Source organism: Oenanthe melanoleuca, chromosome 14 (genome assembly GCF_029582105.1).
Source record: "Oenanthe melanoleuca isolate GR-GAL-2019-014 chromosome 14, OMel1.0, whole genome shotgun sequence".
NCBI lineage: Eukaryota > Metazoa > Chordata > Aves > Passeriformes > Muscicapidae > Oenanthe > Oenanthe melanoleuca.
The window spans coordinates 10,084,392-10,112,345 of record NC_079348.1 but is presented as its reverse complement, the minus strand read 5'-3'; the positions used below and the strand labels follow the sequence as shown (position 1 = coordinate 10,112,345).

At 39.0% G+C, this 27,954-nt stretch overlaps 1 protein-coding gene across 2 annotated transcripts; it reads left to right on the top strand.

Moving 5' to 3' along the window:
* The first annotated feature begins 233 nt into the window (after positions 1–233).
* CIITA (class II major histocompatibility complex transactivator) lies at positions 234–27,954 on the top strand. Of its 2 annotated transcripts, XM_056503646.1 has the most exons (20): positions 234–312; positions 5,404–5,545; positions 7,227–7,340; positions 7,776–7,835; positions 9,207–9,290; positions 9,834–9,896; positions 12,607–12,756; positions 13,926–14,066; positions 14,201–14,257; positions 16,213–16,278; positions 16,726–18,433; positions 18,547–18,720; positions 19,547–19,618; positions 20,920–21,000; positions 21,998–22,090; positions 22,424–22,507; positions 23,249–23,332; positions 23,802–23,885; positions 24,561–24,653; positions 25,893–27,954. In XM_056503646.1, exons 2-19 carry the CDS (start codon positions 5,419–5,421, stop codon positions 24,631–24,633), a joined length of 3,315 nt encoding a protein of 1,104 aa, XP_056359621.1. In that variant the 5' UTR covers positions 234–312; positions 5,404–5,418; the 3' UTR covers positions 24,634–24,653; positions 25,893–27,954. The 2 variants fall into 2 exon arrangements, 1 of the variants encoding a protein (XP_056359621.1); XR_008841630.1 differs by lacking the exons at positions 23,802–23,885; positions 24,561–24,653; positions 25,893–27,954 and having other exon boundaries at positions 22,434–22,507; positions 23,249–23,262.

The window sequence follows — 27,954 nt, the reverse complement described above, 5'->3', positions numbered from 1 at the left end:
TTACTGTCAGGTGTCATCCAGCTCTGGTTTCCAACCAAATAAATTGATCCTTTCCTAATTAGTGACAAGATCAAGCTCTTCTTAGCAGGGACAAGTGACCAGTAAAGGTAACTCTGCTTTTATACTGGGGCTGCTAAAAGGGAGGTTCCTTTTAGTTTTCCTCTTTGGAATTCCCCCTCTGAGTATTCTGATCTATCTTATTTCCTCCTTGCTGCTGTCACTTTCTGTTAGCCCTGGGCAGGGCTGGCAGTTCTTCTCATTTTTTGTTACTGAATCCAGAGTGAAAGAGAAGGAACTGTCCAGTTTCTTAAGGTCAGTTTTTCCTCAAACCTTGAATACATGCTTTTTTTCATGGCAAATTCATCCTATCTTGCTTTTTGTACATATTTGTAATTGCAGTGTGTCAGTATCTGGACTTGTGTTGCTTCAAATATTAGTAGGATGATGTCTGAATGTGGGCGAAATGTTAAAGAATTCTTTGTGATTTTGTTTTGTGGTTTGCCCTGCTACTTGCTCAAAGGGTTGCTGTAGTTTATTTCAGACTTTGTTAAGAATATTCTTTTTTTGTATAAATGTTGTTCCTATGGAAAGTGGAACTGAAAATCACTTAAACTGGCTTATTTCCATTTTTTCACAACTCTAGCAAAACAACCTAGAGCTTTACTTTCCCATGAGGTGGGCTGAAATTCTGTCTTGGAGAAAGCCATTGAGCTAAAATGTAGACAACTGTCTGCTGTGATGCTTTACTTTATCTCACAGCTGGGGTGGGAGACCTGGGCACACAGCTGGGCAGAGCTGTGACACAGGAGGTGATACTGGACATAAAAGGCAAATTCTGCTCTAAATCACAACTCAGACACCTGCAGGGCACTTGTTACAGCTCTGCCTGGGCTTGTCTATCTCCAGGACCAGTCAAGTAACATTGTTGGTTCTAAGCTAAGCTCATTGAAAGGCAAAATCTCCTTTTACCTGATATTTATGTTCTTTTAAACTCCTTTAAACTCATCTCTAACTGAGACAAAGAATAACATGTCAGGATATAGATCAGTTTCTTTTTCAGCTCCGTCTGTTTTTCTTTCATTTTAGACTATAAATTCTGTGGAAAGTAACATCGTTGCATCAGAAAGATAAAGACTCTCAGCAAAAGTAGTGTCTCTTCTAGAGCTAGGTAATATAATACAAAAAGTATTTTCAGTGTATAAGTTTTTCACAGATCTGTAATAGAAACTAAACATTCAAAGCTAAATATAAATTGAGCTCCATTACTTGCATTTTTCAAATAATCAGAGCATTTCTGAAAGGAAAAAAAATCTATGTGGTACCTATGGAGCAGAGGAATTGTTAGTAATTTATTTGGGAAGAGGAAAAGAAGGTAAGTGATTGGAAGGTGGAGGGAATTTCATCCTTCCTCACTGCTGGGTTGCCCACCTCCCAGAGAAGCTTGTCCCGAATCATTGCCTGCAGCAAAAGCCAGGAAACAGGTCTGCCTTTGGGGGAGTGCCTTGTGCACATCGACATAACCTTTGGGGGGGACAGAAAATGAGAGAAAACCTTCTAAAGTTGATGAAAGAAAACAAGCCTATAAAATTGTAGACCATTGTAGCAATATTGAACTTTTCAATCAAAGTGGTTTAAATCAAAGTACTGATGTTTCACTGGAGTCCTTATATACAGCTTGATATAACCTCCTTTTTGTCAGATTGTTTCACTTAGACTCGTGTAGCACTTAATAGGTCTGGGATGTTGCAGGAAAACAGCATTTGTTCAGCAATCTTTGTATTTCATTTTTCAACTTCTTGTCTTCACAGCAATCCCACTCTTCAATTTTTCTGTATTCTAGGACTTGAATGTTGTGAAAGACTTGTATGTTATGTCATCCTCTGGTTAAAAAGTATATGATTTGCGTGTCACTAGTACTCTTTTCTTTGAATTCTCCTCAGCTTCCTAAACTGGTCCAAAAGTTAAATTGGAGGGGAATTTCCTCTGTTCCTAAAATGACTTTACAAATTTTCATTTTCTTAACCTCTATATTCCTGTGGGAGATTTATTGCCTGTTAGTTCATATGTCAACAGAGGTTTGGGAAGGAAATCCCCTAACAGCTCTCAAATCTTCTCTCCTTTACATTATTATTGAAGTAAATGTTACATTTTGGCCTTTACAATCTTTGTTCTCTTAGATAATATTTGATTTCAATTAGCAGCAGACCCCATTGCTTGGAACCTCTAACATGTTGATCCTTTAAAATATAAAGGTCAATTTATATATAATATAAATTGTTTGGGAAAAATGATAAATCAAAATGATCTCCATTACCTTTAGAAATCTAAAATGCCCCATCTAGGTCTTTATGTGATTTAAGTGAACATCTACTCCTTCTTTGTCCTTGTACAATGGTGGTCGCTGTTTCTTTCTCTATTTTCCCAGCATTTTTAATTCATGTATCACTTGAACTCTAAAAGAGCACTGGAAAAAAAGCACTGTGAGTCTTGGAAGTGAACCACATTGTCATGCCATGTATGCAGGATGCAGAGTTGAACCAAATGTAGAGTAGAGACCTGCAGTACCAGATGTGCCCAGAGTCACTGCAGAGGGCAGAGGTGGCACAAGGGCACACAGGGTGCTGGGTGCACAGGCTGTGCTGCTGGAACGTATTGGCTGCTGGGGAAAGGAGGTGTTATTTAAGGATTTAGAGAACAATATTTGTCTTAAGCAGTGTCCAAACCACAAAGGATTGAGCTCTCTGAATGGCATGGAAATACATTTGGAAGTGCGTCCTGTCTTGCCTCCGCCCAGCACGTGCCCTTTGTGCGTGGAAGCCTCGCAGGTGGCCCTGGGGGCTCCTGTCCTGCAGGTCCTTGCTCCTGCTGAGAGCTGGCAGTGACCTTCACAGCCCTAACACAGAAATCATTGCAAAACTTGTTATTTCTCTGGCATGAAACTCTGCCAAGTACCCATTTTGGCAGCATCGAGTCCCATGAGACCCCAAAGGGAACGTAATATCAGTAAACTAAGTTAAAATAGTGTGTGAAACAACAAAGAAATGCTGAGAAGTACAGAGCTTATTCACCCTTCACCTCAGACCAGACTGCTGGGATGCTGGGACAGAAAAAGGGGAAGCTCTGGGAAAGGAGTTGCTGCTGTAAACAAGCTTAGTAAAGGTCTGGTTTCATTCTGTGTGCTTCAATTACAATATACAGCAAAACACTTGCTGTCCCTGATGTGTAATTTTCCTTGCTATGACTCCTCTACTTGGAGAAATTTCCATCTTTCAAAAACCTGCTTCTTTATTCACAATATATTTTCCATGGTGGGACCATGTTTTTAATGCAGCAAAATACAGCTGCGATTAAATTTATTTTTGTTTCAGGTTAGAAAGAAATCCCAGGATCCTAAATCCAGTGTAATCAATAGAGAGACAGCTATATAAGGACTTGTGTCAAAAACAAAACAATGAAGAAAAAAATACCAGAGTAAGCTGAGGGCCATTCAGACTAGTGAAGCAAAAAAAGGCAAGCAACCAAATTTTTCATTTTTGACAGAGTGGCTATCTTCATCTTGTTAAGGTAGAAGAGTATGTTTCACTCCTGTGCACCTGAGCTATACCATCTTTTGCATTCTAATTTTAAGCTCTGTAGCCAGACTTGGCACTTCCAAGACTTTCCCTTGGTTGCTTCCTGACTACTTGCCCATTGTAGCTTCAAACTTTTTGCATTACTTATGTTTTTATCCACAGTGAAATTCTATTGAAAGAAAAGTTTAAAGATAGAAAAGCTCTTATGACTATAAATTAATTAAAGCTTAGTATTTCCATGAAGATTAAGTAGGCCTACTCAGTCTCTTTCCCTAGCACATGCCCTTTTCTTTATGCTGTAGTCAAGCAGTTTGCAATCACTGATCTTGGAGTGATTGATTTGTCTGCCTTGCATTCCCCTTAAGCCTTCTGCCCAATTTCTTTGACTCTAATCCCAGAATTATATTGACTCAGAAGTAATTTTTCAACAGCTTTATTCAGACAGTCTGGCAGCTTGGTCTTCTGAAAGGCCCTATTTAGATTTTCTGTTAATTCAAAAAATGGAAGAGGCAAAACAAAGTGTTGTAACGAACTAAAAATTTAATCTGGTGTGTTTATAACATCATTCTTGGTTTTCAGGCAGGTTTCTCAACTTCTGCTTTCCATTTATAACTGCCAGGCAATAATATCAAATTTTTGTAATCTTGGTAATGTAGCAAGGCTATAAAATATGAAAAAGGAGAACTATCTTAATGCAGGCTATTTCTACTCATGGAGCCACACCATGTTCACCTACTTTTCAAACTTCTGGCTCTAGATTTTGGCATTTTCTGCTAAAAATGCAGAAATATCCATTTCCAAGCTGTTCAGAGGCACAACCCTCTTGAGGGGTAAGAGGAATGAATATGAGTTTATAACAAGGCAGCACGTGGTAGTGTGTGATGGGGTCTGCTCTGCCTTCTTTCATCACAGCTGCAGTGTTAGCTGTATTTCTCTTTTTCCATGTTGCAGGTAGGTTTCATGGGGCAGCAGTTGTTCCATGTTTGCACACCTCAGGAACAGAGAGGTGCAAACAGGGACATCAGTGGCCTTCTGCTAAGGTCAGAGTACTTGGGAGCTGTTTATTAGATATTCTTCATTGCAAAATATAGTGCTTGATGCCAAGCTGAAACTTTCCATGGTTGTGGAGTGTGGACACCTATTTTAACAGGATAGAGTCTGAAAATTTTGCTGGTTGCTCCTTTTGTCCTGGTATCTCAGTATGATGCTGAAGTAAGTCATTTGGATCACCAGCTCAGGTGGCATTTACACCAGTGATCTATAAACAATGAAAAGCAAATATTTGGGTTTAAAATAATGTGATAAAGTTGATGAATAAGTAACACACAGTGTTATTCTATACCTGTGGAATATCCAGGAGGAATGTTTGAACTGATTCTAGTGTCTGCTGCAGTAACTGGAAGGAAATAGAAGGGAATTTACAATGATGTAGAGGAACCGATAAACTTTATGAAGAAGTGTTGCTTCTGATTCTCCCATCATATTCACTGCAGTCTTCTAATTTCCCTGGTACCTGCTGGATTTGTGCATCATTTATATCCTGATAAGATACTGGGGTTGCCACTTACTCAATACTTGCCACTTTTGGTCCAGGTGGTCCAGGAGTATCCTACTCCTCTCACTGGAGTAAAAGAAAGGTGAGTCTCACTGCAGGCTGCCTCTGGATCTCTAAGTAATTATATAATTCAATGCAGGACTTGGTAAGAAATTCCAGCTCTCCAGCCTCAAGATCTGTGTCTTGCCAACAGAAAGTCACAGTGCTGGACTTGTGGATTCGACTAACAAAAGCTGTGGCTGTGTCATAGCTGACTGCTGTGTAATTTGATTTCAGACAAAGAGACAAACCATGGATTCAGTATTCGTGCCTGAAAACGGCTACCTTGATTTACTGCACAGTGATATTGATCCATTGCATCTGTGTACTTTCTTTGATCCTAAATCATCTGGAGATGAAGAAGGTGACTTCTCTACAGGTTAGTAAAACACTAAAAAAATACTTGACTAGTTTATTCCTCATGCTGTAACTTGTTGCTATCTCCTCTCAGCTACAAAGCCACCTCATGGCAGTTTATCATGGTGGCTGAGTTAATGTCTACAAGCACTTGATATTAGGATGTGGTAAGTTTGTCTGTGTCTGTAGATAGAGTGACTGCTTCCAGGAACTGTCATGTTTTTAAATTGTAGGTATTTATAGCATCCTGCTCAGTGAGTCTAACAAAGCACACTGTACTGTCACTCATCAGAGCATGACAGTGTCTTTCATTTGGATATCATTCCTGTAAGTAGTTTATTTGCAAATGTTCCTGTCATAAGCTGGCCAAGTGTAATTGCCAACACCTCCGTGGCTTGAAGCCAGAAGTTTTGCAAAGCAGAGACTTTTAGATGAGTTTGTGATGAAGACAGTCCACAAGCAAACAGCATTACATTGCCTTCTGAGATCCTAAGGCACCAAAACAATGGATTTGCATTACCAGATGCCATTTTCCAGCTTTTTGGGACACAGCGATTTTATAATTCTATTACAAATGAGAAAGCAGAAGGGCAAGAATATAAAGTTGATAATTTCTTGCACATCAGTTCTTACAGGTAATCAGATCAGGAGGTTGCCCTGGATCTCAAACTTCGTCCTCCTGACTTTGTGTGGAAGTTGTGGACTGTTCTGCTCTCCCTTCTCTGAGTGTTCTGTTATAAAAGTATGAAAGTGTATCTGTGCTATGGAGCATTAGTTGAGCTTATTTTAAACAAATGAGCTAAACCATGGATTGAGAATAACAATGAGAGGAGAAGAGCTGGTGTATGCTAGATAGGAAGTCTCACAGCTCTGTGCCAAACAGGTGGGAAATGTTACCAAATTGAAGCATTGTGGCTTTAATGAGTGGAAAATGCCAGCAGGCACATCGGCAAATTAGTGGAGAACTGAACACCAAAATCTGGAATCATCTTTGTGATTGATCATTTTCCTAGGCTGGGCTTTTCCTTCTCAACTTCTGACTGTTAAAAACAGCTGCAGGAGTGTTTTTTACCCATGACCTCACTTGCTCAATGACTGAAAGTAAGATGAATTAGGAGTTAAGCAGTGTCGTGTGCTATCACAGAAGTTTCACTGATTGGCATACTTTTGAGTCTTAGCAATGTCTGAGATGATGTGAGTAAATCTAACATTATCAGGACATGGCACCAGTTACTGGAAGCTGGGCTTTTCTGCTGGGAAGATGTTAGCATGGTCCCCAGCAAGGTTTTAGCCTTGGCCAACTGGCGATTTCACAGGCAATTTGCAGCACAATTCAGGGATTAGCATGGACGCAGTATTGCTCTGAACAGAGCATCTGGGTGATACCACCATATCCTGAAGGATAAAAAAGTTTAATAGGCTGTATGAGTCTGGGCTTCATTGTCATAGAATGGATTCAGGAAGTATTTTATTTGCTAGGAGAGATGAGGTCTCAGAGTTCAGCAAAAGAAAAGTGCTGATTGCCAGGTGACTGTGAATTACTGAGAGTCCTGTTCTGTTCCTTCTTAGCCAACACACAATGAAAAGCCAAAGCCTTCTGCTGAAGTAACAAAACTGCCTGTTCTGCATGTCCTGCTATCTAGCTTTTTTACTGCTTGGTTATGGCATTCATTGAGCCAATGTATATTCCTTATTAACTCTAGATCTTGAATTTGATGCCAGCAACTATGAACAGGTAAATAATGTGGATTTCCCATATGAAAATGGAGATGGGTTCTACCCCTGTTCCAACACCACGGATGCTTATGCTAAAATAGGTATGAAAGCAGTTTTTGTTTTTTAAATAATTATTTTACAATCATTTGCTATAGCTATTTATTATAAATTCTGTTCTCAATCTAAAGCCATGGCATTTACTCAAGTAGCCTTTCCCTCATGTGTGGTAGATTAATTTAGAATACCTGAACCTGTGCAATGTGGGAAAACTGAATAACAGTAGCTGGTGGTTGTTATTAATGTCTCCTTCTGCTTAATACTTCCTTTCTCAACTTCTCTTTTCTTGTGATCTTTATTTCCTGAACAAGTTACAAGAAAAACTTAATTTAACTCTTCCATTTTACTTACACTGCAGAGTTCTGTTAATGAGGATAAGCTTACAAGAGTTTTGCTGTAACATTTACTCTGTCATTATTGTGTTCCTCTTTTTTTTTTTTTATTTTTTTTCTTTTTTTTTTTTTTCCCTTTTTTGCTAGCTGAATTAGTAGAATATGTGCTCAAGGATCAGCAGGAGAAGCAGGTCGAAGACATTTTTGGTAAGATTGATATAGCAAAGACTTAACTTTCTCCATGACAGTGTTCTCTCTAACATGTGCTTCATGCCCCCAGTTTGAACACTAGTAAAGTTTCTATACCTCTTGTGTCTTCTTCTTTCCCCCTGGGTACAGTGTCTCGAGATTTTCTTGAAAACTTGAGGATTATATGCATTTTTGCAGGCCTTTCTCAAAGACGGCAGTTTTGTCTCTGCCCAAACTGCTGATCATGTCACCATAGCCATAGAATATGCACAGCTTCACTGTTCATGAATAGTCTCCAGTAGTATCACACTTACTCTGGGCACAGCAGAGATGATACACATAAGTCCCCAGAGCACTTTGCATGTGTATAAATACAGTTCACACACACTAATTTCTGTCCCGGATGCACAGAGCTCTCTGAGGAAGTGTGTCAAGCTTTGCTTCTCACACTGATTAGTGCAGCAATGCTAAATGCATATATATATATATATATATATATATATATATATATATATATATATAAAGTAAATCATTCTTGCATCCATCCTTGACTGGGACATTGCTTGGCTTGTGGTACCAAATCATTGTTTTGGTAGCAGCACAAATACAGCTATTTACTACTCCAGAACAGATATATCAGTAGGTGGCTGTTGAGAAATCCATAGAACAAGAAGGTTCACAGAAGATTCACAGAAGGTTCACAGAATATCCATATATCCTGTTTTATGTTTGAGCAAAATAATTTGGACTTATTTACCAAAGGTCAGTCCTTCCCTAGAATAATTTTGGCTGCAGGAAGCTCACATGGCTTTTCAAATGATTTATGCTCCTCTCTGGTGTGTTTAGAATTCGGGGGTTTTGCATTGGTTTTAAAAAAAAAAAAAAAAAAACAGGATACAATAGTAGTGCTTAAGTATTTTCCTGTGAAAGTATGGTGTGGATAACTTCACAGATAACTTCACAATTCTTGTAACACAGAGTATAAAATCTTTTTAGAACCCTTTATTCTGTCTCTAAAAGGATCTAATCCCTTTAGTACATAAATTGAGTGGTACTGAGATCACACTGTGACACAGCAGCAATGTTGTATCCTTTGCTCATCATTAGAGCATTGAGAAATACTTATGTTTTATTAGCCACTGCCAGTAGATTAATAGATTGCAGTTGAGAAATTAACACAGGGTGACGAAGTCTTCATTCAGAGCTCTGTGGGCTTTCTAAATCATCTGAATCTAGATACATCTTTTATTGCATGACTTGGTTTTTATCTTTTATTTGGAGCATATTTCATCTTTGCTCTCTGTTGGTGTGTTTCTCTTGCTTTTACTCCTCTCAGTAATTTTTTTAGGAGAAAAAAGTTTGACATTGGACCATATTTCATGTTTTTAGCAGGGAACCTTATTTTGGATGACATTGCTGCTGAAAACACTGAGAAATTTCCTGACATAAAGATGCAGACATGTCTTAAACGAAGTAAGTGTAAAACAGTGAAAAGCTTTGTGCCTGAGTTCTAAACTTTCATTACAACCCCTTGGCTTTAGCACAGCCCCAATACACTTGTCAGGCAGTTCTTCACTGACACTAGATGTGCTCATGGGCGGAACTGAAAGCAGCTCTTCCAAGCGTACAATTTACAGTTTGCAGAATTTGTTGTCCTGTAACACAGCATTAAACATGTTATATTTCTTTGCATTTTTGTCATCCTCATGGCAGTGCTGACTTTGTTTTCAGTGTCTCTATAGCTTAGTAAGCATTGGCTGAACAAGTACCTCTTCAATAGTAAGAACAACAGCATAATCTTTGGCACAAAAATTTGCAGTCTAATTAAAACTTCACAGTCAGAGTGAAATAACATGAGGCTTTTCACATTCATTTTTATACAACGGAACTGTTCTGAAATAGCTGAATTGAAACTGTTAACACCCCCTTCTACTTTAAAAAGTTAAAATAAGTTTTATGGGGTAAATTTCAATTTACCAAAAATTTTCTCCTTACTATAACTTTGCTTTCTTTCAGCTTTCCTAGGGTCTGCAGCAGAGAGTTACTGTGATGCTTCAGAACCCAAATATAAGAAAATTGGTGAGTCACTGGCTGAATAGGAAAAGGTTATTGAACTTATATTGTCTAAATATTCCAAAATATCATCCTCTGTTACATATTGTAACTCTACCTTCCAGAAAAGTTTGCCCTTACAGATTTGGTCATTTTGATCATCATGCATTTTCATGCTTCTGCAAAAATCTCACTTTTAGATTCCTCTGACTAATTTATGGTAGAACAAATACACATCCTTATCTGCAGCTACTAAATTGTGAAACTTGGGATCAGCTACATGGTAGTCTAAGAACAGTTGGATCCTTATGCTTCAAAAGCACATGTTCCTGCCAGGTGATAGGAAAATTACTTGCTTAACATCAGCAGAGGCACAGTTGACCTTTTCTAAATCCACATGAGAGAAGAAAGGAAAATAATGGACACCTTAATCAGTGCCAAATTCTGTAAATTTTATCATGTACACCTTTTTTTTTTCACTGGATTTTTGGAAGATGTCTCACTTGGAACAAAAGGATCAAAGCAAGGAAATGCAGAGCTATGACCTGAGTCATATTACCCATCAGGTCATATCTCCGCATGGGTTTGATCCTCTTTCTTCCAAGTGTAACATCTTCTGAAAGTCCAGTGAAACATCCTAGTAAAAATAATTACTGTGAAGAGTTGATTTCTTGGCCCAGTCCATGCTATAAAGTTCTTTACACTGAAGAAAGAATTGGAGAAAGGGAAATTTCTAGGTTTTGCACATCATTAGACAAGAGAACACCTGGGGCCAGCAGGCAGGCTGGAACTTGTCCCCTAGGTGTAAACTGGTGCTAATGTTCTTACCCAATTGTAGCCTAAAAGGATATGTCAGGCAGAGCTGAGCCAGCAAAATACTCTTCCAAAATCCAGGTGAGAGCCACCAGTTTTGACTATTTTGTATTGTGTTTCAACTGGACGTCTGACTCATTGTATGTCACCACACCTCACAAGCCTCCTAAAGGACTCTGACTGTACCAAGCCCCAGGGGCCATGTACACGTTAGGGAGGGCAGCCAAAGCAGTGTGTAATCTAGAGATCCATCCAGAGTGCTGGGATCTGGGACTGCACCTCAGCACAGTTTAGGTAAGGGACTGGCACAGACTGCATGAAAGTCAGAGAGAACATACATGTGCACCATGACTGTGACCCAAGCTAGTTTTACAGTGTTCTAGTTTTACAGTGGGGTTCTGAGGGAGTGGGGAGGGAGAACTGAGTAGAATTAGCTGTGAAAAGCATGTTTGCTAGCTCTGGGAAGGTTGTCAGTGTTTCTGTTGAACTGGTACCTGCTGATTGCAGTTATTTAGACTCAGGTGAAGTTCCTGGCAGTTAGTACCCATTAAAGGTGGATTACTTTCTATTTGCTTAAGTTCCTTTATAGATTTGGCACTTTTAAAAGCCTATGTTATGCCACACTAACAATAATAGTTTTCCATAAGGAAATGGCACATCAGTTCCAAATTCCTCACCCTACAGAACCTGCATTCCAGATGAAAGAATCATCACAGAGCTAAGAGGTGCTTTGTGAAGTTGCACCTATCCTTTTCCTGGAAGTCTTCAGAATATTATCAGTTTCTCTACTGTCCTTGACACAATGGAGGGGCTGAAGAGGGAACATATACATAAGATATGTGCATAAGTACTGTGTAAAAAACATATACTGTAGGAAAAAAATATGCATAAGTACTGTGTAGAAAAATCTAATTGACAAAAGATGAGTTACTTGACAAAATCAGTTTATTTAACCTGTCACGGGTGTCACAGTATGATTCTGCAAAGGCACATGTATCAGCTCTTCAGAAGTGCAAGACTACCTACAGCAAAGAGAATAATGTGTACTAAAGTTCAAAGTAGTAAGCCAAGGATGAGATTCTTGCAAAGGAACTGAATGAAATAGTGGCCCAAACCACTCCTGATAAAAACATCAGACCACAGAAAGTGATGAACTATATACTTACTTGTTGCAGCTAGACAGGAGAGGAAAGGAAAATGCAAAATCAACTCTGAGAATAGGAGTGTTGTAAAACCAATGAAACTAACAGACTAATTCAAATAAGCAAGTGTGTCTTACTTGATTTGTAGGAATCTTTTGATAAGCAGATGAGATTATACCATGCACAGGCCTCTCTCCTCATTTGTTCTATTCTTGGAGGACAAAAATGTGTTGTGGAGGTGATGCATCTTTAAAAGCTCTGGTGTTTGTGACTGTTCTTTGAGAGACACACAACACACATTATTTGTCCTTATAAGCACTGTAGTGTCTAAGTAGGGAGTCAAGGTCCCCAGTTTATTGCTTGTAGGCCTCTTTGTTCTTGTGCAATATTGAGACAACAAAATGTGCTTGGAAAATCGGTACAGCCAATGTAAGACATTGTTATGTCTTATCTGTCAGTGATCCATGTCTAGGGTCATTTACATCTAGATACATCTGAAAATAAGGCAGGCCAGGAAAGATGAAGAAAAAAAAATGAAAGAGAGCTACTGAGAAGGAAAAGTGAATTTAATACTACTATAGAATTTAATGAATACATTTTAGATTTTGAGAGCTAAATAGTTTTCAGAAAGCTGTTGTGTGTTGTTCCTGCTTTTGGAAAATCAAAACACAACTGATCAGAATCAAGTGGTTTAGCCTATCTACTGAGACTTCTTCTTTGGCTTCTATAACTTCTGCCAATGAGATAACTTTATCCTTTTGTTTTGCCATTTTATTTTAAAGTGGAAGACCCTGCAGCACCTGCAGGGAATGGCAGTTTCTTTCCTATGCATCTCAACAGCCACCCAGTGAGCTGCACCTCCCTAACTAACCAGCACATGTCCTTTTCTGTTCCTGCTTCCCATGGGCTGGAAAGAAGCCTCCTAATTCCTGGTACGTAGAGTACAGCTGTGGGTGTGCACCTGTACATAGGCTTTACATATGGGGAAAGCTCTCTTATAAACCTTGTCATTGACCATGAGCAATGGCAGGAAAATGCAGGTACAGCATCTGTCTCAGTCAAGCCCTTAAAATTGTGGCACTCACTAAAATAATGAAAAATATTCAAGGGAAATAAATTAAAAGGGCATTGCTCCTAATTGAGTAGAATGAACCTTTCATTTAATTGGTGCAGTTTTAAGAGAACAGTTATTTACTATATGCTAATCTAGGCAATTACTTATGTGTTTTAAGAATAGGAAGTCACAAAATTTTTGTTATTAAACTTTAATTTACTTCCAATTTCTTTTGCACCCAGAGGTTTGTAAAGGACTGAGGGATAATTACATTTGCAACAGTAAAGCAAAATCTAGGCTGTGATTTTGCTCATGAAAACTGACCAGTAATCCCACTGATGGGCTCTCTAGGCACCTGGCCTGGGCCTTGCTGGGTAGCAGAGGGTGCTCATGGTACACTGAGAAGTGTTAATGGCAAAGGCCCAGTTCAACACCTTTCACTGTTAAGACTGTGCTGGAAAGGAACAAAAAACAGTGTGTAAGTTGAAAGTCTTGAAGTACCTCATGTGAGCTGAAGCAGCATAAAGGAGAAGAAGAAATTCTGCCCCACCTACAGAAACTCAGAGCTATGGCTGATTAAATTGCAAGCACTGAATAATCAAAAAACTTTCCCAGTGTGGGTTGAGAGGGAGGATGCTTGTTCAACCTGCTTGATGTGCAGTTATGTGGGAAGGATGTAGTGCAAGGAAGGTAAATTTAAGCAGATACATACTATTTACACATTTTCTTTTCTCTTGATCTCTGACTATACATTTACAGACTTTGCCTTAAGCACTTTTCCGTATGGTAATAGAATTTCTCTTTAGACTGTTGAAAATAGTGGCTGCTAAAACCTGGGTAATCCCTTGTATTTCATGCTCATTGTACCTTGTAAGAGTTCTTTTTTAATGGATCTCATGTGATGCTGTGAATTCTCCACAGGAAAGATTTGTCTAAAAGCTGCCAGAAAGGATAAGTAGCTGTGAGAAAGCTCTTTCTCTCTCACAAAGCTTTAGAAAGCAGAACCCTATAAAAAATAGAGGAGCAATTATTCTGCACTCTTTTCAGGATTGTCAGAACCTTTGACCTCAGAGTGCCTACCAGTCAGTGTGAAAGGGTACCAAGAGAATCCAGGCTTGGCAGGTCCTCCTCAGCAGATATTTAACTTTGTTCTTGAAAATGGCACATCTGATGTTATAATGTATCCAGGTAAGAGCAATAGCCTTTTATCCCCATAAAGAGGCATAAAGTGCTAAAAAATCAATGCTTCCAACAGCAGCATTGATTAAATTCAGTTACTGATAGCTATGATAGGCTGAAAACTATTCTTTGTTTCTTACCAGTGCTGACATCTTCCATGGAAACATTCATATCTCCAAGTTTTCCAGTTAATTTATGTGGTAAGTAGAAAATTGGGCTTTATATATGTACAGTACTTTTAACTGGGAGAGAAACCATATTGCTTCTACTCAAAGCCAATTCTCCCTGCCAGGCTTTACTCATATGGACCTTAAAAAACCAAAAATGGATGGTATTTCCTTCTTTGTATAGATCACTGGCTGCTTAGTCTGATCAAAAATGTACAGATAAGAGTTGTAGAGCTTCAGGTTCAGCAGCCAATCCTCTGTGTTGGCTGTGACATCCAGTTTCCAGAATAAGTCAGGTTTAGTGAAAGCAATACAAAGCCCAGGGTGCTGGAGCACCCTCAGAAAGTGGGAGATGATCTGATGCTGGTATGGCCTGAGCATCTTGAGCATCTGCTCAGTGCTGGCAGCCAGACTGCAGCCAGCTCCTGTGGAAGCCCCAAAACCAACATGATGATGACTTTTTTTTAACTGAGCAATATGGAAATGTAATGCACAGAAAGGATTGTAATGAAATCAGAGCCTTGGTCAGGATTTACAGTCCCACTTAAGGTGACAAACTTTCCTGAGACATTTCTTCCAGCCCTCAGAGAGCTGTTGCAACCCAGAGTATGAAATCAGTGCCATTTCTGGTTCCTTTGCCCAGTGCAGGAGTTTGTTGCCCTCTGGTGGCTTCCACTGCCCCAAAAGCAAAAGTATAATGTAGAGATTAAGAGGCAGATATCCCTAGGTGTGGGGAAGTCTTTGTAAATTGTATTTACTGTTTATGTGAATAAACAATGCTAATAATTCCAACTGATTTACTGCAGCACAATATCCGTATGCCACAAGCCCCGGAATTCCAGGTGCAGCAGCAGACAAATTAGCATGTAAAATGCCAAGCCAGTTTATTTTCCTTTTTTAAAAGTTCCTCACTCCTGCCTGCTTTGACCAGTTTCCCATCTAAATGTTTCATTAAGGATTGTTTTCTCTGTTTTCTTAGTTAATTAAGTAAACAATAAATCAAAACCTTTATTTAATATCTTTCTTACTGGAAGCCTGTAATGCTTCCCTTTTAGAAGCAATTCTGAACTCAAACCATTCTGAAGGTTGCTGGCATGCAGGATATGAATTAATTTCCAGAGGTCTGAAACTCTAAAATTTGTATTTCTTTTAGACCACACTCTACATTGAGATGATAAAGATGATATAATGGTATGAAACACATCTGTACATATTTAGGGAGATTAATCAGTTTCGGTTTGGATAATTTTTTGCACATCTCTAATGTGTGTGGTTATGAGACTCTGAGTTTGAGTTTGTTACAGCCTCTGTCAATTTAAATTCTGTCTTGCATCTGAAAAGCTCTTCCTACCAAAAGTTTTGTCAAAACTGATACTTTGCAATTACCAGTCTGTAGAAAATGTGTTCTCTCTGAAAAATTCCCAGTTTATTTGTGTGAAGGAGACACTGTTCACCTGACCCAACTGCAAAAGTCTGCAGTAGTTTGAAAGCAAACAGGTGAAAAGAAAGAAAATTGGACAGGAACAGGACTTTGTCAAGAAGAGTGATAGGTAAATACTGTTACCAAGAATCACTTCTCTGACTTTCATCCTTAGTGCTTGGTTACAAGGTGTAGAATAACAAAAGGAAGCTATTGCTTTTGAAGACAAAAAAGGTACTATGTATGAACATGAAACAAAACACATGATTGTGCAAAACACATTTGAAAAGAACAGTGGATGTCACCTGGTAGTGGTACATCTGCTTCCCACAAATGTCAGAACAGCCATGGTCTTGTTTGATGCCATTCTGCTTCCAACAGGGCACATCAGCAGAATTCTACTTGTGGGCGAATTTTATTCATTTTCCTTGTAAAATTAACAAAATATATCTTACTCTGAATATATGCTACAATGAGCTTGGAAGTTTGCATTAAACTTAAAATTAATAAAGCTGAATCCGTGATTATCTAGGTATCTTTATCAAATATATTGGGTTTTTTTCTCCAGATTTAGAAAAATTTCAAGAAGTTCAAGATTCTATAATTCCTTCTGAAGAACTTTTAAAAAAACCAGGTGAGTTTAGAACTCTTGAATGTAAACCTTCCAGTATTTTTTTTAAAAACACCCTGTGTTTCTTTCCATAGAGAAAAGCTCCTTGTAGGAATCATTCAACAATTTGTCAAGCTTTTCTGAGGGTCTGAGCACAATTCCTGGTTTCAAGATGTTAGACTTGACTTCCTTTAGATATCTAGCTGTAGTACCTACTTAGCAGCTCAGTGTACTTAGGTAGTTTTATCATCTGTACAGACAACTCCACAATTATTCAGTTCATAGATCTGAAAGTGTCTGTTGTGCCTGCACTTCTCAGCTGCAGTTGCATGGGGTAAATCCAGCCCTATGGCCTTTATGGGAATGCCTGTGCTTTCACCATATTGCAATCAGCCACTTAAACCACCATGAAAAAATTATGTAGTTTATGGACTGGTCCCTTCAGTTTGTGTGTACTCTTTATTTCTCTAGGGCAAGTGGAAACTTTCTGTTCATCACTTAAGGATTATTTCCGAGACACATGCAAATCTGTGACCATGGAGCAGGAAGTAAATCTGGATCACCTGTTCATTGATGGAACACTTGTTCAAAGTCAAAGTGAAACCAAGACTGGAAAGAATAGTGCAAAAGCAATGGAAAAGGAGCTGGTAACCTGCAGCCTGCAAGAGAAAGAAAAGCTAGCCATTGATAGAAGCCAAATATTTCAAATCCCACAGCGTAAAGACTTGGAGACTAAAGTGATTGTGGTTCTGGGAAAAGCAGGAATGGGCAAAAGCATTCTCATTCAGAAGATCTGCCAGGACTGGTCCAATGGAGAGTTTTCTCAGTTTGAATTCGTATTTTGGTTTGACTGCAAACAAATAAGCTTGCCTGAGAAGCAATACAGCCTGAAGGAACTGCTGCTTGATTTTTTTGTAAAACCTCAAGAGGGAAGCAAAGAGATTTTTGAGTATATATTACAAAATCCTGATAAAGTCCTTCTGATTTTTGATGGTTTTAAAGGATTGCATGATCACGAGAATTTTCCTCGTTGCTCAGCCAGCCAGCCTGAAAAGGATTCATGCAGTATAAAGGAGATGCTTTCAGGACTCATCCAAAAAAAGATACTCAATGGCTGTACTTTATTATTCACAGCAAGACCAAAAGACAAACTGTACCAGTACATGTCCAAAGTGGATAAGGCTATTGAAATTGTAGGATTTTCCCCTCAGCAGAGAGAATTGTACATAACCAAATACTTTGAAGAATCATCCTACTGTGATAGTGCACTGAAATTAATCAAAGAGTGTGAGTACTTGTTCAGTCATTGTTACAGCCCTGTTATGTGCAGATTTGTTTGTTTTCTCTGTGAGACAGTGCTCGAAATGGGAGAGAAAAGTCTTCCTTCAACTCTTACTGAAGTCTTCCTGAAATTTTTTCACCAGAAGATAATGTTTATGCAAACAGATGTTACAACCACAAAAAATCAAGAGAGTCTTGCTACCCTAGCCCGTGTAGCATGGTGTCTTGGAGAAAAGCACCAAAGTGCCATGAAAAGTGATCATTTCCCTTCTGAGGAGGTTAAAGAGTTTGCTCTGAAGTATGGGTTTTTCCTGCCATTTGCATTCCCCAGACATTCAGATAGTGAAGAAGAGGAATTTGGGAGCACATTCTCTGATTTTGTCATTCAGAATTTCTTGTGTGCGCTTCACCTATTTTTAGCAGAAGAGCTCAAGGATAGAAATCTAACAAAGTACCTGTCTTTTCTATCCAAGAAGAAAAAACCTTATAACTGGTTAGATTTAATGCCTCGATTTTTAGCTGGTTTGGTGTTTCTCCAGGGTGACCCCTACTTCTGGTCTCTTTCAAATGAGGATGAAAAACAATCAACCAAGAAACAGAAGACACTCTTGAAATATATTAGAAGGCTGCAGATTAATACTCTCTGTCCAGAGAGATTGCTGGAGCTTTTACATTGTGTTTATGAAACACAGAACAATTATCTTCTTCAGCATGTGGCCTTAAGACTCGAGTCAGACTTGTCTTTTCTGGGCATAGTTCTCACACCACCTGATGTCCACGTACTGCACTCTATTTTGAAAAGGTCAAGAAAAGAGTTTTCCTTGGATTTACGAAACAGCAGTATTGACATACAAGGGCTGCAAGCCTTGGTCAGCCTAAAGAATGTGATATCATTCAGGTTGGTCACTCTCTGTACCCCATAGCATCATCCATAGCACTGTATGTAGATGACACTTTCATGCAACAACAGCAATCACACCTGGTGCTTTTGCATGTTTTGTCACTTCACAGGGCCTCCCTCAGTGACACAGTCGGGCTCTGGAAATCTTTAGAACAGACAAAAGACTACGAACTGCTGAAAGCATCCACAGAGAAATTTGTTCTTGATCCCTTTAAGGCAAAGACAATTAAGGACATCAGTGACCTCTCCAACCTTGTAGAGATGCAGGAGAAGATGAGGAATTGGTAGGATCATTTATGATCAAAACTCCTCTTACACGAGGAATTTATGAAAACAGGGTTTCACCACCAGTGCTGGACAATGGAATTGTCTGCTTGTCCACTGGAGAAGTACATAAGGCAGTGCAAGCTCCTGGGTCATCTCAGGGGGTTCTCCTACCCCAGTGTGAGGTGGCTGTCATGGCAGGGAGCAACAATGACAGCACCATGCAGAGCAGTCATCACAACTGCAATGAAAGAGCCAGCTGTCATTCTCTTTAACCTCTGAGTATGCCATCTTCCAATTGCTTTCAGTTACATAACTTGGGCTGATTCCTTCTCCCTGTAGAACCTGGGCATAAATGAAAGCCTGTTTTGCACTGGTCCCAAATGGCCTGAGTCAGTCCTTTAGCCCAGGAGGTAAAAACTTGTGTTACATGGTCTAGAAACCCTGTGCTCCATCCCTGCTGCTGATGTAGCTGGGGGATTGGTTGCAATCAAAACCATGCAAAAATAAAGTTTTGGTTTTTTGTTGTTTTTTGTAATGATGACTTCTATTTTAACATGGGTGGAGTATTTTGATTAAAATATAAACAAAATAATTTAATGTTTGATAGAAAATAGTTGATTTAGAAAAATGTGTTTTTAAGTTTTATTGGGAAAAGAGCAAACAGGTACACTATGAAAGGCAATTATTGGATTGAAATTACTCAGTTGAAGAAAGGTTGGAGCAGAAGTTACACTGAAGTTTCTGGTTTATTTTCTGTAAAGGTTTGCTAACAAATTATTTTTAAAGCACTGTTTTGGGTGATAAAATGTTTATCGTAGTCTGGTTCTACTGTGATTTATTTAGTGTGCAAGAAGCATCTGGTTGCACCAGCTATGAAATTCCAGCCATCAGGAACCTCAGAAAACTCGAATTTGCGTAAGTGCTGAACTTCTACTGACTGAGATTGTCATGTTTGAGTAGGAGCAGTCATGGGTGTTGGCTGCAGCCCCTGCACTGATGTATAGTCAGCTTAAAGCATTAAGTAAACCCCATTAATTGCTATCTTGCTTTTCTCTGAACTAGATTTATTAACGTATGGCCAAAACTCAAAAAGCATAATTTCTGGCACCTGCAGCAATACAGATCAACATGGCTTTACCAATTTTGTTTGGTTTTAGTACAAGTTACCTCCTGACCACAAGGTATTCATCTTGTGCCACAGGGCATAAAATAATTTTACTGTGATCCAACTACCTGGAAAATATTTCCTCCCCAAAAAAGCTGAATTTTTCTATCTGAATCTTTTGCTATAATTTTCTACCCTATCAGGGCTAAGGCCACAAGAGGATTACATCAGAAAATGCCTCCCCAATAAATTATTTAGCACCCTTTTCCTGGAAGATAGAGGGTTGACTTGGTAACACTACTTTAAAAGTGAGGTTTTAGTAATGCTTCTTTTTTTTTCCCCAAACTGTAAGCAGCCTCCAAGGCTATTCTATTGCTCAAAACATTCTGCCATAGCATGTGAATTAGTTTGGGCAGAAACTGCAGAAGTGCAATGGAGAATTCTTATCAGGTGTTCACCTGTTTCCTGCTCTGCAGATCTAACCCAACCTGGGACAGCTGTGCTTGGCCTCATTTCTGATTTAATGCTGATTTTATCTTCTCTTCTCCTTTTCTCTTCCTATTTCCCTTTATTTAAATTTTGTTTACAATTCAAATCCTTTTAACTAGTTGGACTTGTTCTGATACCAAAGAAACTCCAAATAGTATCTGAGAGACAAATGCTTAGAGAATGAATATCAAAGTGCAGTTTATGCCTTAGCTGAAATAAAATGTTGATCTTAAGTCAGACTGAACTATTAGTTGGGAGGGGAAATAATTTTGTTATACTGAGATATATATTGCATTTTAAGATTATACTTACAGTGAAAAATCTGAAAAAGAGAACAGAAATATAAGAATCTAAAACAAATGAGATGAGTCTTGCAAAGAGGAACGAACAAATGGCAAATGCCTGACCCAATGCCACTGTGCAAGCCCTGTCCTCCCTGACCTTAGCCTTGTTGGGCCTCATCTGGAGGCTTCACAGCAGAATTCCTTGGTGCAGATGGTAGGGAATGGCTGCTTCTGAGGAGTGTAAACTACCTTGCATTGGGGAAATAATTTAAAAATTCATAAGTTTTGCTGCTTGTGAGCATGTAAAAAACCTGCTGCATGTCTGTGGTTTTTTCCAGGCTGGGTCCAGCATGTGGCCTTCAAGGATTGCTAAAACTTGTGAAAATTCTTGCAGCATTTCCATCACTTCAGCATTTAGAGTGAGTTCTACTAAAGACTGACTTTGCTAACGTTTACCCTCAGCAGCCCTTGATGATGGAGGAGCTCTTGTACACAAGAACCATTTTATTTGCCAACAAGATTCCTTGTTTGATAACCAAACTGAGCAGCAGAAACATTCCCAAACTGTAACAGCAGCCTAGAAGGTGATACTCCCTCTCCCTCGAAACACCTGGTGCTGCTTTGTTCAGAACCCTCAGTCCCTTCCTGGGGTGTTCCTGGGTGGATAAAGGTTCCTTTCCCTCCTGCCCCACCACTGATTAACTGCCTGCAGTGACTTCTGTCTTCACTGGAGCTTCAGAACATCCATGACAAACCAACCCTCTTTTAGTTTTAAGCTTTACAGTAGAAACAAGTGTACCAGCAGCAGTCAGTGCTGTGCCATGGCACCTGTGGGAAGGTTACTGGGTTTTGAGAGAGCCTTTGGCCTTATGTAGCCCATTGGCCATTTGTCTGTATTGTAGCTGGTCTTTTAATGAGATTTCAGGAAAACAGTAAAGCTTTAAAATATATCCAGTATATTCCAGCATTATCTGTCAGATTAGATGGGGATCCAGTATCTGAAATTGTGACTAGATATGAGGAAAACTTCATTTTTAATACTCCCTCTCTGGAGAAGGAGCAGTTTAGGTAAGGATTTACAGAGTGCTGGATTTTGTCAGTTCTGTATTTTTGTGTGCACAGGAAATCTCATTTCAGCTTAGCTGGAACACAGCTATTTCATAACCATTTTAATAATCTTGCATATCAAAGGAAATGGGTCAAGACATTCAACTAGTAAAAAAAAATTCTTAGGCTGTAAATTTGGGCAGCAGAAAGCTGCTTATTAGAGAGGCTGTAATTTGTGTGATGCTTCATGCTGATTAAGGCTGCTGCAGAGAAGAAGCTTTTCAAGATAGATAGAGTGGTCTCTGAGGTGAATAAACCACAAAAATTTAGATTAAAAGGGAAGTTAATTCTCTCTTTGTCATCACACAGCCTTGATGCTCTGAGTGAAAATGGCATAGGAGATGAAGGAGCAAAGAGTCTATCTGAAGTCTTTCCAACCCTGACATCACTGGAAACATTAAAGTAAGTGCAAGGTTAACAGCTCAGGGAAATTTTGAGAAGAAATAGATTAAACCTAGAGGGTTAAGGAAATGTGTGTTAACAATTATGGGCAAAGGTATCCTATGGGCATGGAAGACTAATGAGTCTATGGAGATACTTAATGGGTACATTCATTAGACAGATAGATTAATCCTTCCTGACTTCCCTTCAAGGGCTCTATATTGTCTTTTTCTCTGCATTTGGTCTAAACAGACTGTCAAAATTGTATTTTTTTAAAATTGAAATTAATTTCCCCCTATTGTAATAAATTAGAATAAATGTGCTCAACTAACAAAGTGATCTCACTTACTGTAGTTTATCACAGAATAAAATAACAGATCTGGGTGCGGAGAACCTTGCTACAGCTCTCCCTTCCTTGTCTTCCTTAAAAACACTAAGGTAAGTAGTTGTATCCTGTTAAGTTGTTTTGAAAACATACTTTGCTGTCTCTGTCAAAAACTACTGAATAGGGAACAAAGAGTTAACACTGTGCAGCAAATAAGCTTTTGACTTCATTCTTGCATAAAGTCTTCAGAAAGAAGTATGACAGCTATACAGAGGGATATCCAGGAATATAGGAAGGGCTAGACTGATGTTTAAATCCAGTTCATAATACCCACTTATTAATCATGCCCTGCACAGATGTGCACCCAGGGCCACCATCTGCTGCAAACCCAAAGCTGTCTGTTTGCTGATATAGGAACAAGGGTCCATCCCACTGCACTGGGATATCTGGCACAGGACTGAGTAAAGCAGGGAATGCAAGAAACCCTGGCCTTCAATTCTGGAATAGTTTGGTGGTGTGGAAATCTTTTGAATGCTGTACTCCAAATATTTGAGCTTCATTTTTCGGGCAGATTTTTAATTTGATCTGTGTAGATAGAAATGTTCTTATTATCCATAGAATAAAAGAATAATAGAATCTAGACCTATTTTTGCTGTACCTGTGCTAGGTGAAGAAGGATGTGGCCATTTGCCTTACTTGATACAGGAAATATGAATTTGAATGTGTATTTTAAACTTTGCAATAAGGATAAAATGAAAGTTAAGATATACTAACCATGTTTGAAAACTCTGATCTAATATCTATGTACATTATCTGTTATTCAATTGTGACTATTCTGGTTTGGTTTTCTGCAGCTTGTACAATAACAACATCTGTGATTTTGGAGCAGAAAATCTGGCAAAGGTTCTTCCTGCAATGACATCTTTAAGAGTGATAGAGTGAGTATGAAATCACCTGAGATGGCCCAGGAAAGCTTACTTCCTTGGAGACTGAAAATACAAACGTTCCATGTTTGGTTTTAGTGGAGACAGAAACTGAGGAAGATGATTTTGGGGAAATTTCACTGGGAAAATGTGCTTCTGCAGAGTCCAGATAGTCAGTGATTAGAAAGGATGAAGGAACAGTTCATCATAAACCCAAAAATACTGGTGTTAAGGTTGGAGAATAAGCTTATGGGGGAACTCAGAGGATAACCTCAGAAACATGGAAAAAGGAATCCCTCAGATGAATTAACTGACCTTCTGAGTATATTATTACAGGTTTTTTAAATCTACAATATATTTTGGTTTTTTTCCTTTTTCTTTCTTATCCCATCTGCAGATTAACCTATATATTATTTTTTACTTTGAAAGAAATGTTTGATTACACTATTTGATTTGGATTAACAAAGTTGTTTTTATTCCTTAGTGTTCAATATAACAAAATAACTGGTGTTGGAGCCCAGCAGCTGACTGACAGCCTACAAAAATGTCCCCATATAAAGAACTTGTTGTAAGTCTCTTGACAGGCTCTTTGCTGCACCTTCATCCTGTAAAACTGGGTTAGCGATCATGCTAAAGCTGCCTTCTGTATTTGTCAGATTTATAAGAGGCACAAAAGAAGACATCACCAAAATACAAAAGCAGAGATGTTAAAAGATGTTGGCTCTGTTTTCTGCTGCACTAGTTCCCAGAGGTCCCAGGCAATCCAGCTTGTTTTGCCTGAAACAGTTTCCACTGAGCCTCCCTTTGTTAATCTTCTACCCTCCCAGAGAATCAAACCTACTCTGTGCTGCACCACTTATTTTTGAGGGATAAACAATGTGCAGCCATCATTAGAGTTTAAATAGACTGAAGGTACCAATACACATTCAGAGGAAGGGAATTTGATGGAAGGTTAGAAAACAGTTGCAGAGACAGGAGTGCAGTTGTGTCCTGTAACGAGAGTCAACAAGATTATGGAGTACTGAACTGTTCTTTTCTAAATCAAAATGCATTTTCCTTTGCTCCATAGCTTATATACTTTTATAGTATGATAGTCAAAGGGAAAGAAAACTTAAAAAAAAAAAGTAAGAAAACAACAGCAATAACAAACAAAAAAAGCCACAAACATATCAAACACACCAAAAGAAGATGAAATAAATGACATTTCTTAAAATCTCTTCCCTTTCTGAATTTGCCCTTACAGGATGTGGAATCCCACCATTCCCTATGGAGTTCTTGAGCACCTTCAGCAGCTGGACTCCAGGATCAGTGTGTAGATTCAGAGGATTCCATAAAGGTAACAAGCCTTGGCTCATTGAGACGAGGTTTGTTTCTGTGGGAGCTGTTGATTCCAGGCTCACTGGCAGCAGCCACAGTAACAGCATCCATGGGTCCATGGGCAAGATTGGAGATGGTGCCCTAGAGTGGCACAGAACAATGTCACATCAGGCCCCCTTTCCCTGCACTCACCTTGCATCCCTCACCTCCCTGGCACCTGCACTAGCAGACTGACAGTGATTTATTAAGAAAAATGGACTTCTAGAACTCCCAGTCCAGCCCAGTTCAGTGACTGGCAGCTGCCCTGCTTACCTTCTCTTTTCTGTGTACTTCTCATGTTTAATGGATGAGTTCTGTACTCCTCAGAGGTTGTTTTGTGTTAATTTTTACTAGGTCCTTTCACTTTTCCTTTGTTGAATACAAATCCTCAACAGCTGCTTGTCTGACTATGCAGCTGTACCCATACTGTACTCAGAACAAAACACTCCCTCCTACTTTCCTTGTTCTCAGTGTCATTGTGTGGTTCAGCCACTGACAGCCACTTTCACTTCATTGATCCTGCCTGCACAGTTTCAAGGATCCTTGAAGTATTTGCATTGTGATGAATTTAATGTTTGTCAATGATTACCAGGATCTGACTGCCTTGATGGTCCTGTGCTGAAGGAGCTGCAGCCAGCATGGGAAGTTGGGGGCATTTGTGAAGGATTTCTGTTCCCAGTTTTCTGCCATGTACTTCCTCTTGTTTAAAAAAACAATCATGCATATTGCATCAGTTAACTGATCCCAGTGAAGAATAAGATGCCAGAGTCAAGCCAGATATCAAAAGTGCTCCAGCTTTTGCATGACTCCTGCTCTCAGTGCAGTAATCACCAGATGCGGACTGGGCTATTTGTATGGTACTGACCTGGCTACAGGTAGTGGAAGGTTCAGGTGCCACAGCAGCTTCACAGACTGGCTTTATACAGCAGCACTGAAAATTGTGGTTCTCCTTACTTGCCTACAGTCAACTAAATCTTTGTCCTGTTGCACAGTCCTACAAGACACTAGGGATACGAACACACTGTGAGGAAACCTGCATTAGCTCTGAGGATAAATAGCAGCAGGAAGTCTGGATCCTGTCTTCCAGCTCTGAAACATTCACCATCCACCAGTCACTGTTGTCTGTTTACAGAGCTTTTCAAATCTATGATTTTGGTAAACTTAATGGTGGGTAATCTGATGGATGTACATCTAATGTTCTGTTTCCATTATTTCACAGGTGTCATAAAGAAGAGGGGATGGTGTCCTTTCTGCTTTCCTGTCTTCTTGCTGCTTTATGAATTGGTGTTTTCATGTTTGATACAAAAAAGAGTCACATTTAAGTTTCTAAGCAATACTTAAATTGGGTGAATGATAGTTTTAAAATGCTATTTAAAGACCCAACTGTATTTCTACTTAAGTGGTAAAAGAATTAAGTAACATCAAGTTTCAGAGATGAAAAGAGCATCTGGATACTGTAACCACCATTAAAGGAGACCAGGAACCACCAGATATTGTGAATATAAAATTCTATCATCGAGTCATTGAAGAGCAAACTGAAAGCTGCTCAACCTGCAACATCTGAAGCACTGACAGATCAAACTTGATTGTTTGTTTCATGGTGCCAGTGGTAACTGCCATCAAATTTGGTCTGATGATTGTGGACTTTCAAAGCTCAAAGTGACAGGTTTCACCTGTCTGTATGGACTAATTGGAAGCACTTGGGTGAGTAGCATAAAAAAGAATCATCAGCCCTAGAAAATGTTCTGATATTATAAGATTATCCACAAGAATCCAGAAGTTGCTCTTTTCTTCACTGATAATCAGTGCTGCCTTAAGGGGTAGAAACATATCTTCTATGGTTTGTTACAGAATCCTTCAAAAAGATTGGAAAAAAAAAAAAAGAAGTAATGGCAAGTAAGGAATTGAAAATTAAAAACTATGAAGGGTTTTTCTAACATTATTGAAAAAATCCAAATAGATGAAAATAACTAGTTTATTACATACAAATCCTCAAACAATCTTTGAAGGTTTTTACTTTGTCTCAAATGAGAACTTTAAATTCATATACCTGGATTGGTATTTAATTTCTTAAATGCAGCTGGCAGCATACATGTTTATGCTTGTTTATGGTACCAATTTTATACTTGACAGTGATATCACTACTGTGTGTGGTTTATGTGGCCTTCTGGTACAGAGTTATGAGTAACCAGGCAATCAGACAAAAGCACTATCATGTCTCTGCTGCTGGTCTCAGTCATATGTGGGCCAAATATTCATCCTGCTGACTGCAACAACAAACCCATTGTCTCTTTTATTATTTTATTTCTGCTCTGTGAACATGAAGAGAACTTAAAATTGTGCAGAGGCAATTGTTGGGTCAGGAGCACTGGCTTTCTATGCAAATACAGTCTGAGACAGAACAACAAAAAGGGATGAAAAAAGCTCAGAATGCTCAAAATGCTACAAATTGGGAAGTCTTTACTTCACAGTTAGCTCAGGGTTAGGTCAACAGCCTCTTTGAAATCTCTTCTGCTAGGAAGCACTGACAATACTGACCCAAGGATCTGTGCAAACTAAAATCTCTCAACTAACCTCTCAAATATTCTGTTTCTTGATCTTTAAAAATTCTCAGATTTAAACAGTTCAAAACCACAACATTAATTTTCTTTCCAACAAGGGAAGGAAGGAAGGAAGGAAGGAAGGAAGGAAGGAAGGAAGGAAGGAAGGAAGGAAGGAAGGAAGGAAGGAAGGAAGGAATCAGACATTACATGCGATGGAACAGAGAGCAAGGTGGAAAAACTCTGTAGAGAATATGATTGTAATTAGAATGTGGTATTTTAAACTACCTGCATGGTTCTTCTCCCAAGCCAGAGTCATGGATAAAAAATCTTATTTATCCTCTTCTCTTTGAGCTGCTTGAATGGGAGGTAGTTTGAGCCAAATCTGATGTGATATTCCCATCAGCCTGTGGCACTCCAGCCATGCACATCCATGGTGAGCCCTTGTCTTGGCTTCTCCTAACTAAGCTTTGGATGACAAATGCCCCCTTCAGGGATATATTCTGCAGCTGCACTTTACTATGACTGAGTCTAAGAATGTGCTAAATATTCCACAGGCAGCTGAATGTTACAGGATGCTGTCTGGACTGCTAAAATCATGTTTGGTGTACTGCTGTTCTCTGAGTTAGTGGAAGATGTATGTTTATAATGTACAGATTGTATATTTTGATACAGTGTTTTGGTTGTCTTTACACATCTTCTTTTAAGTATTAATAAAAGTAAGTATTCTGTTTAACATTA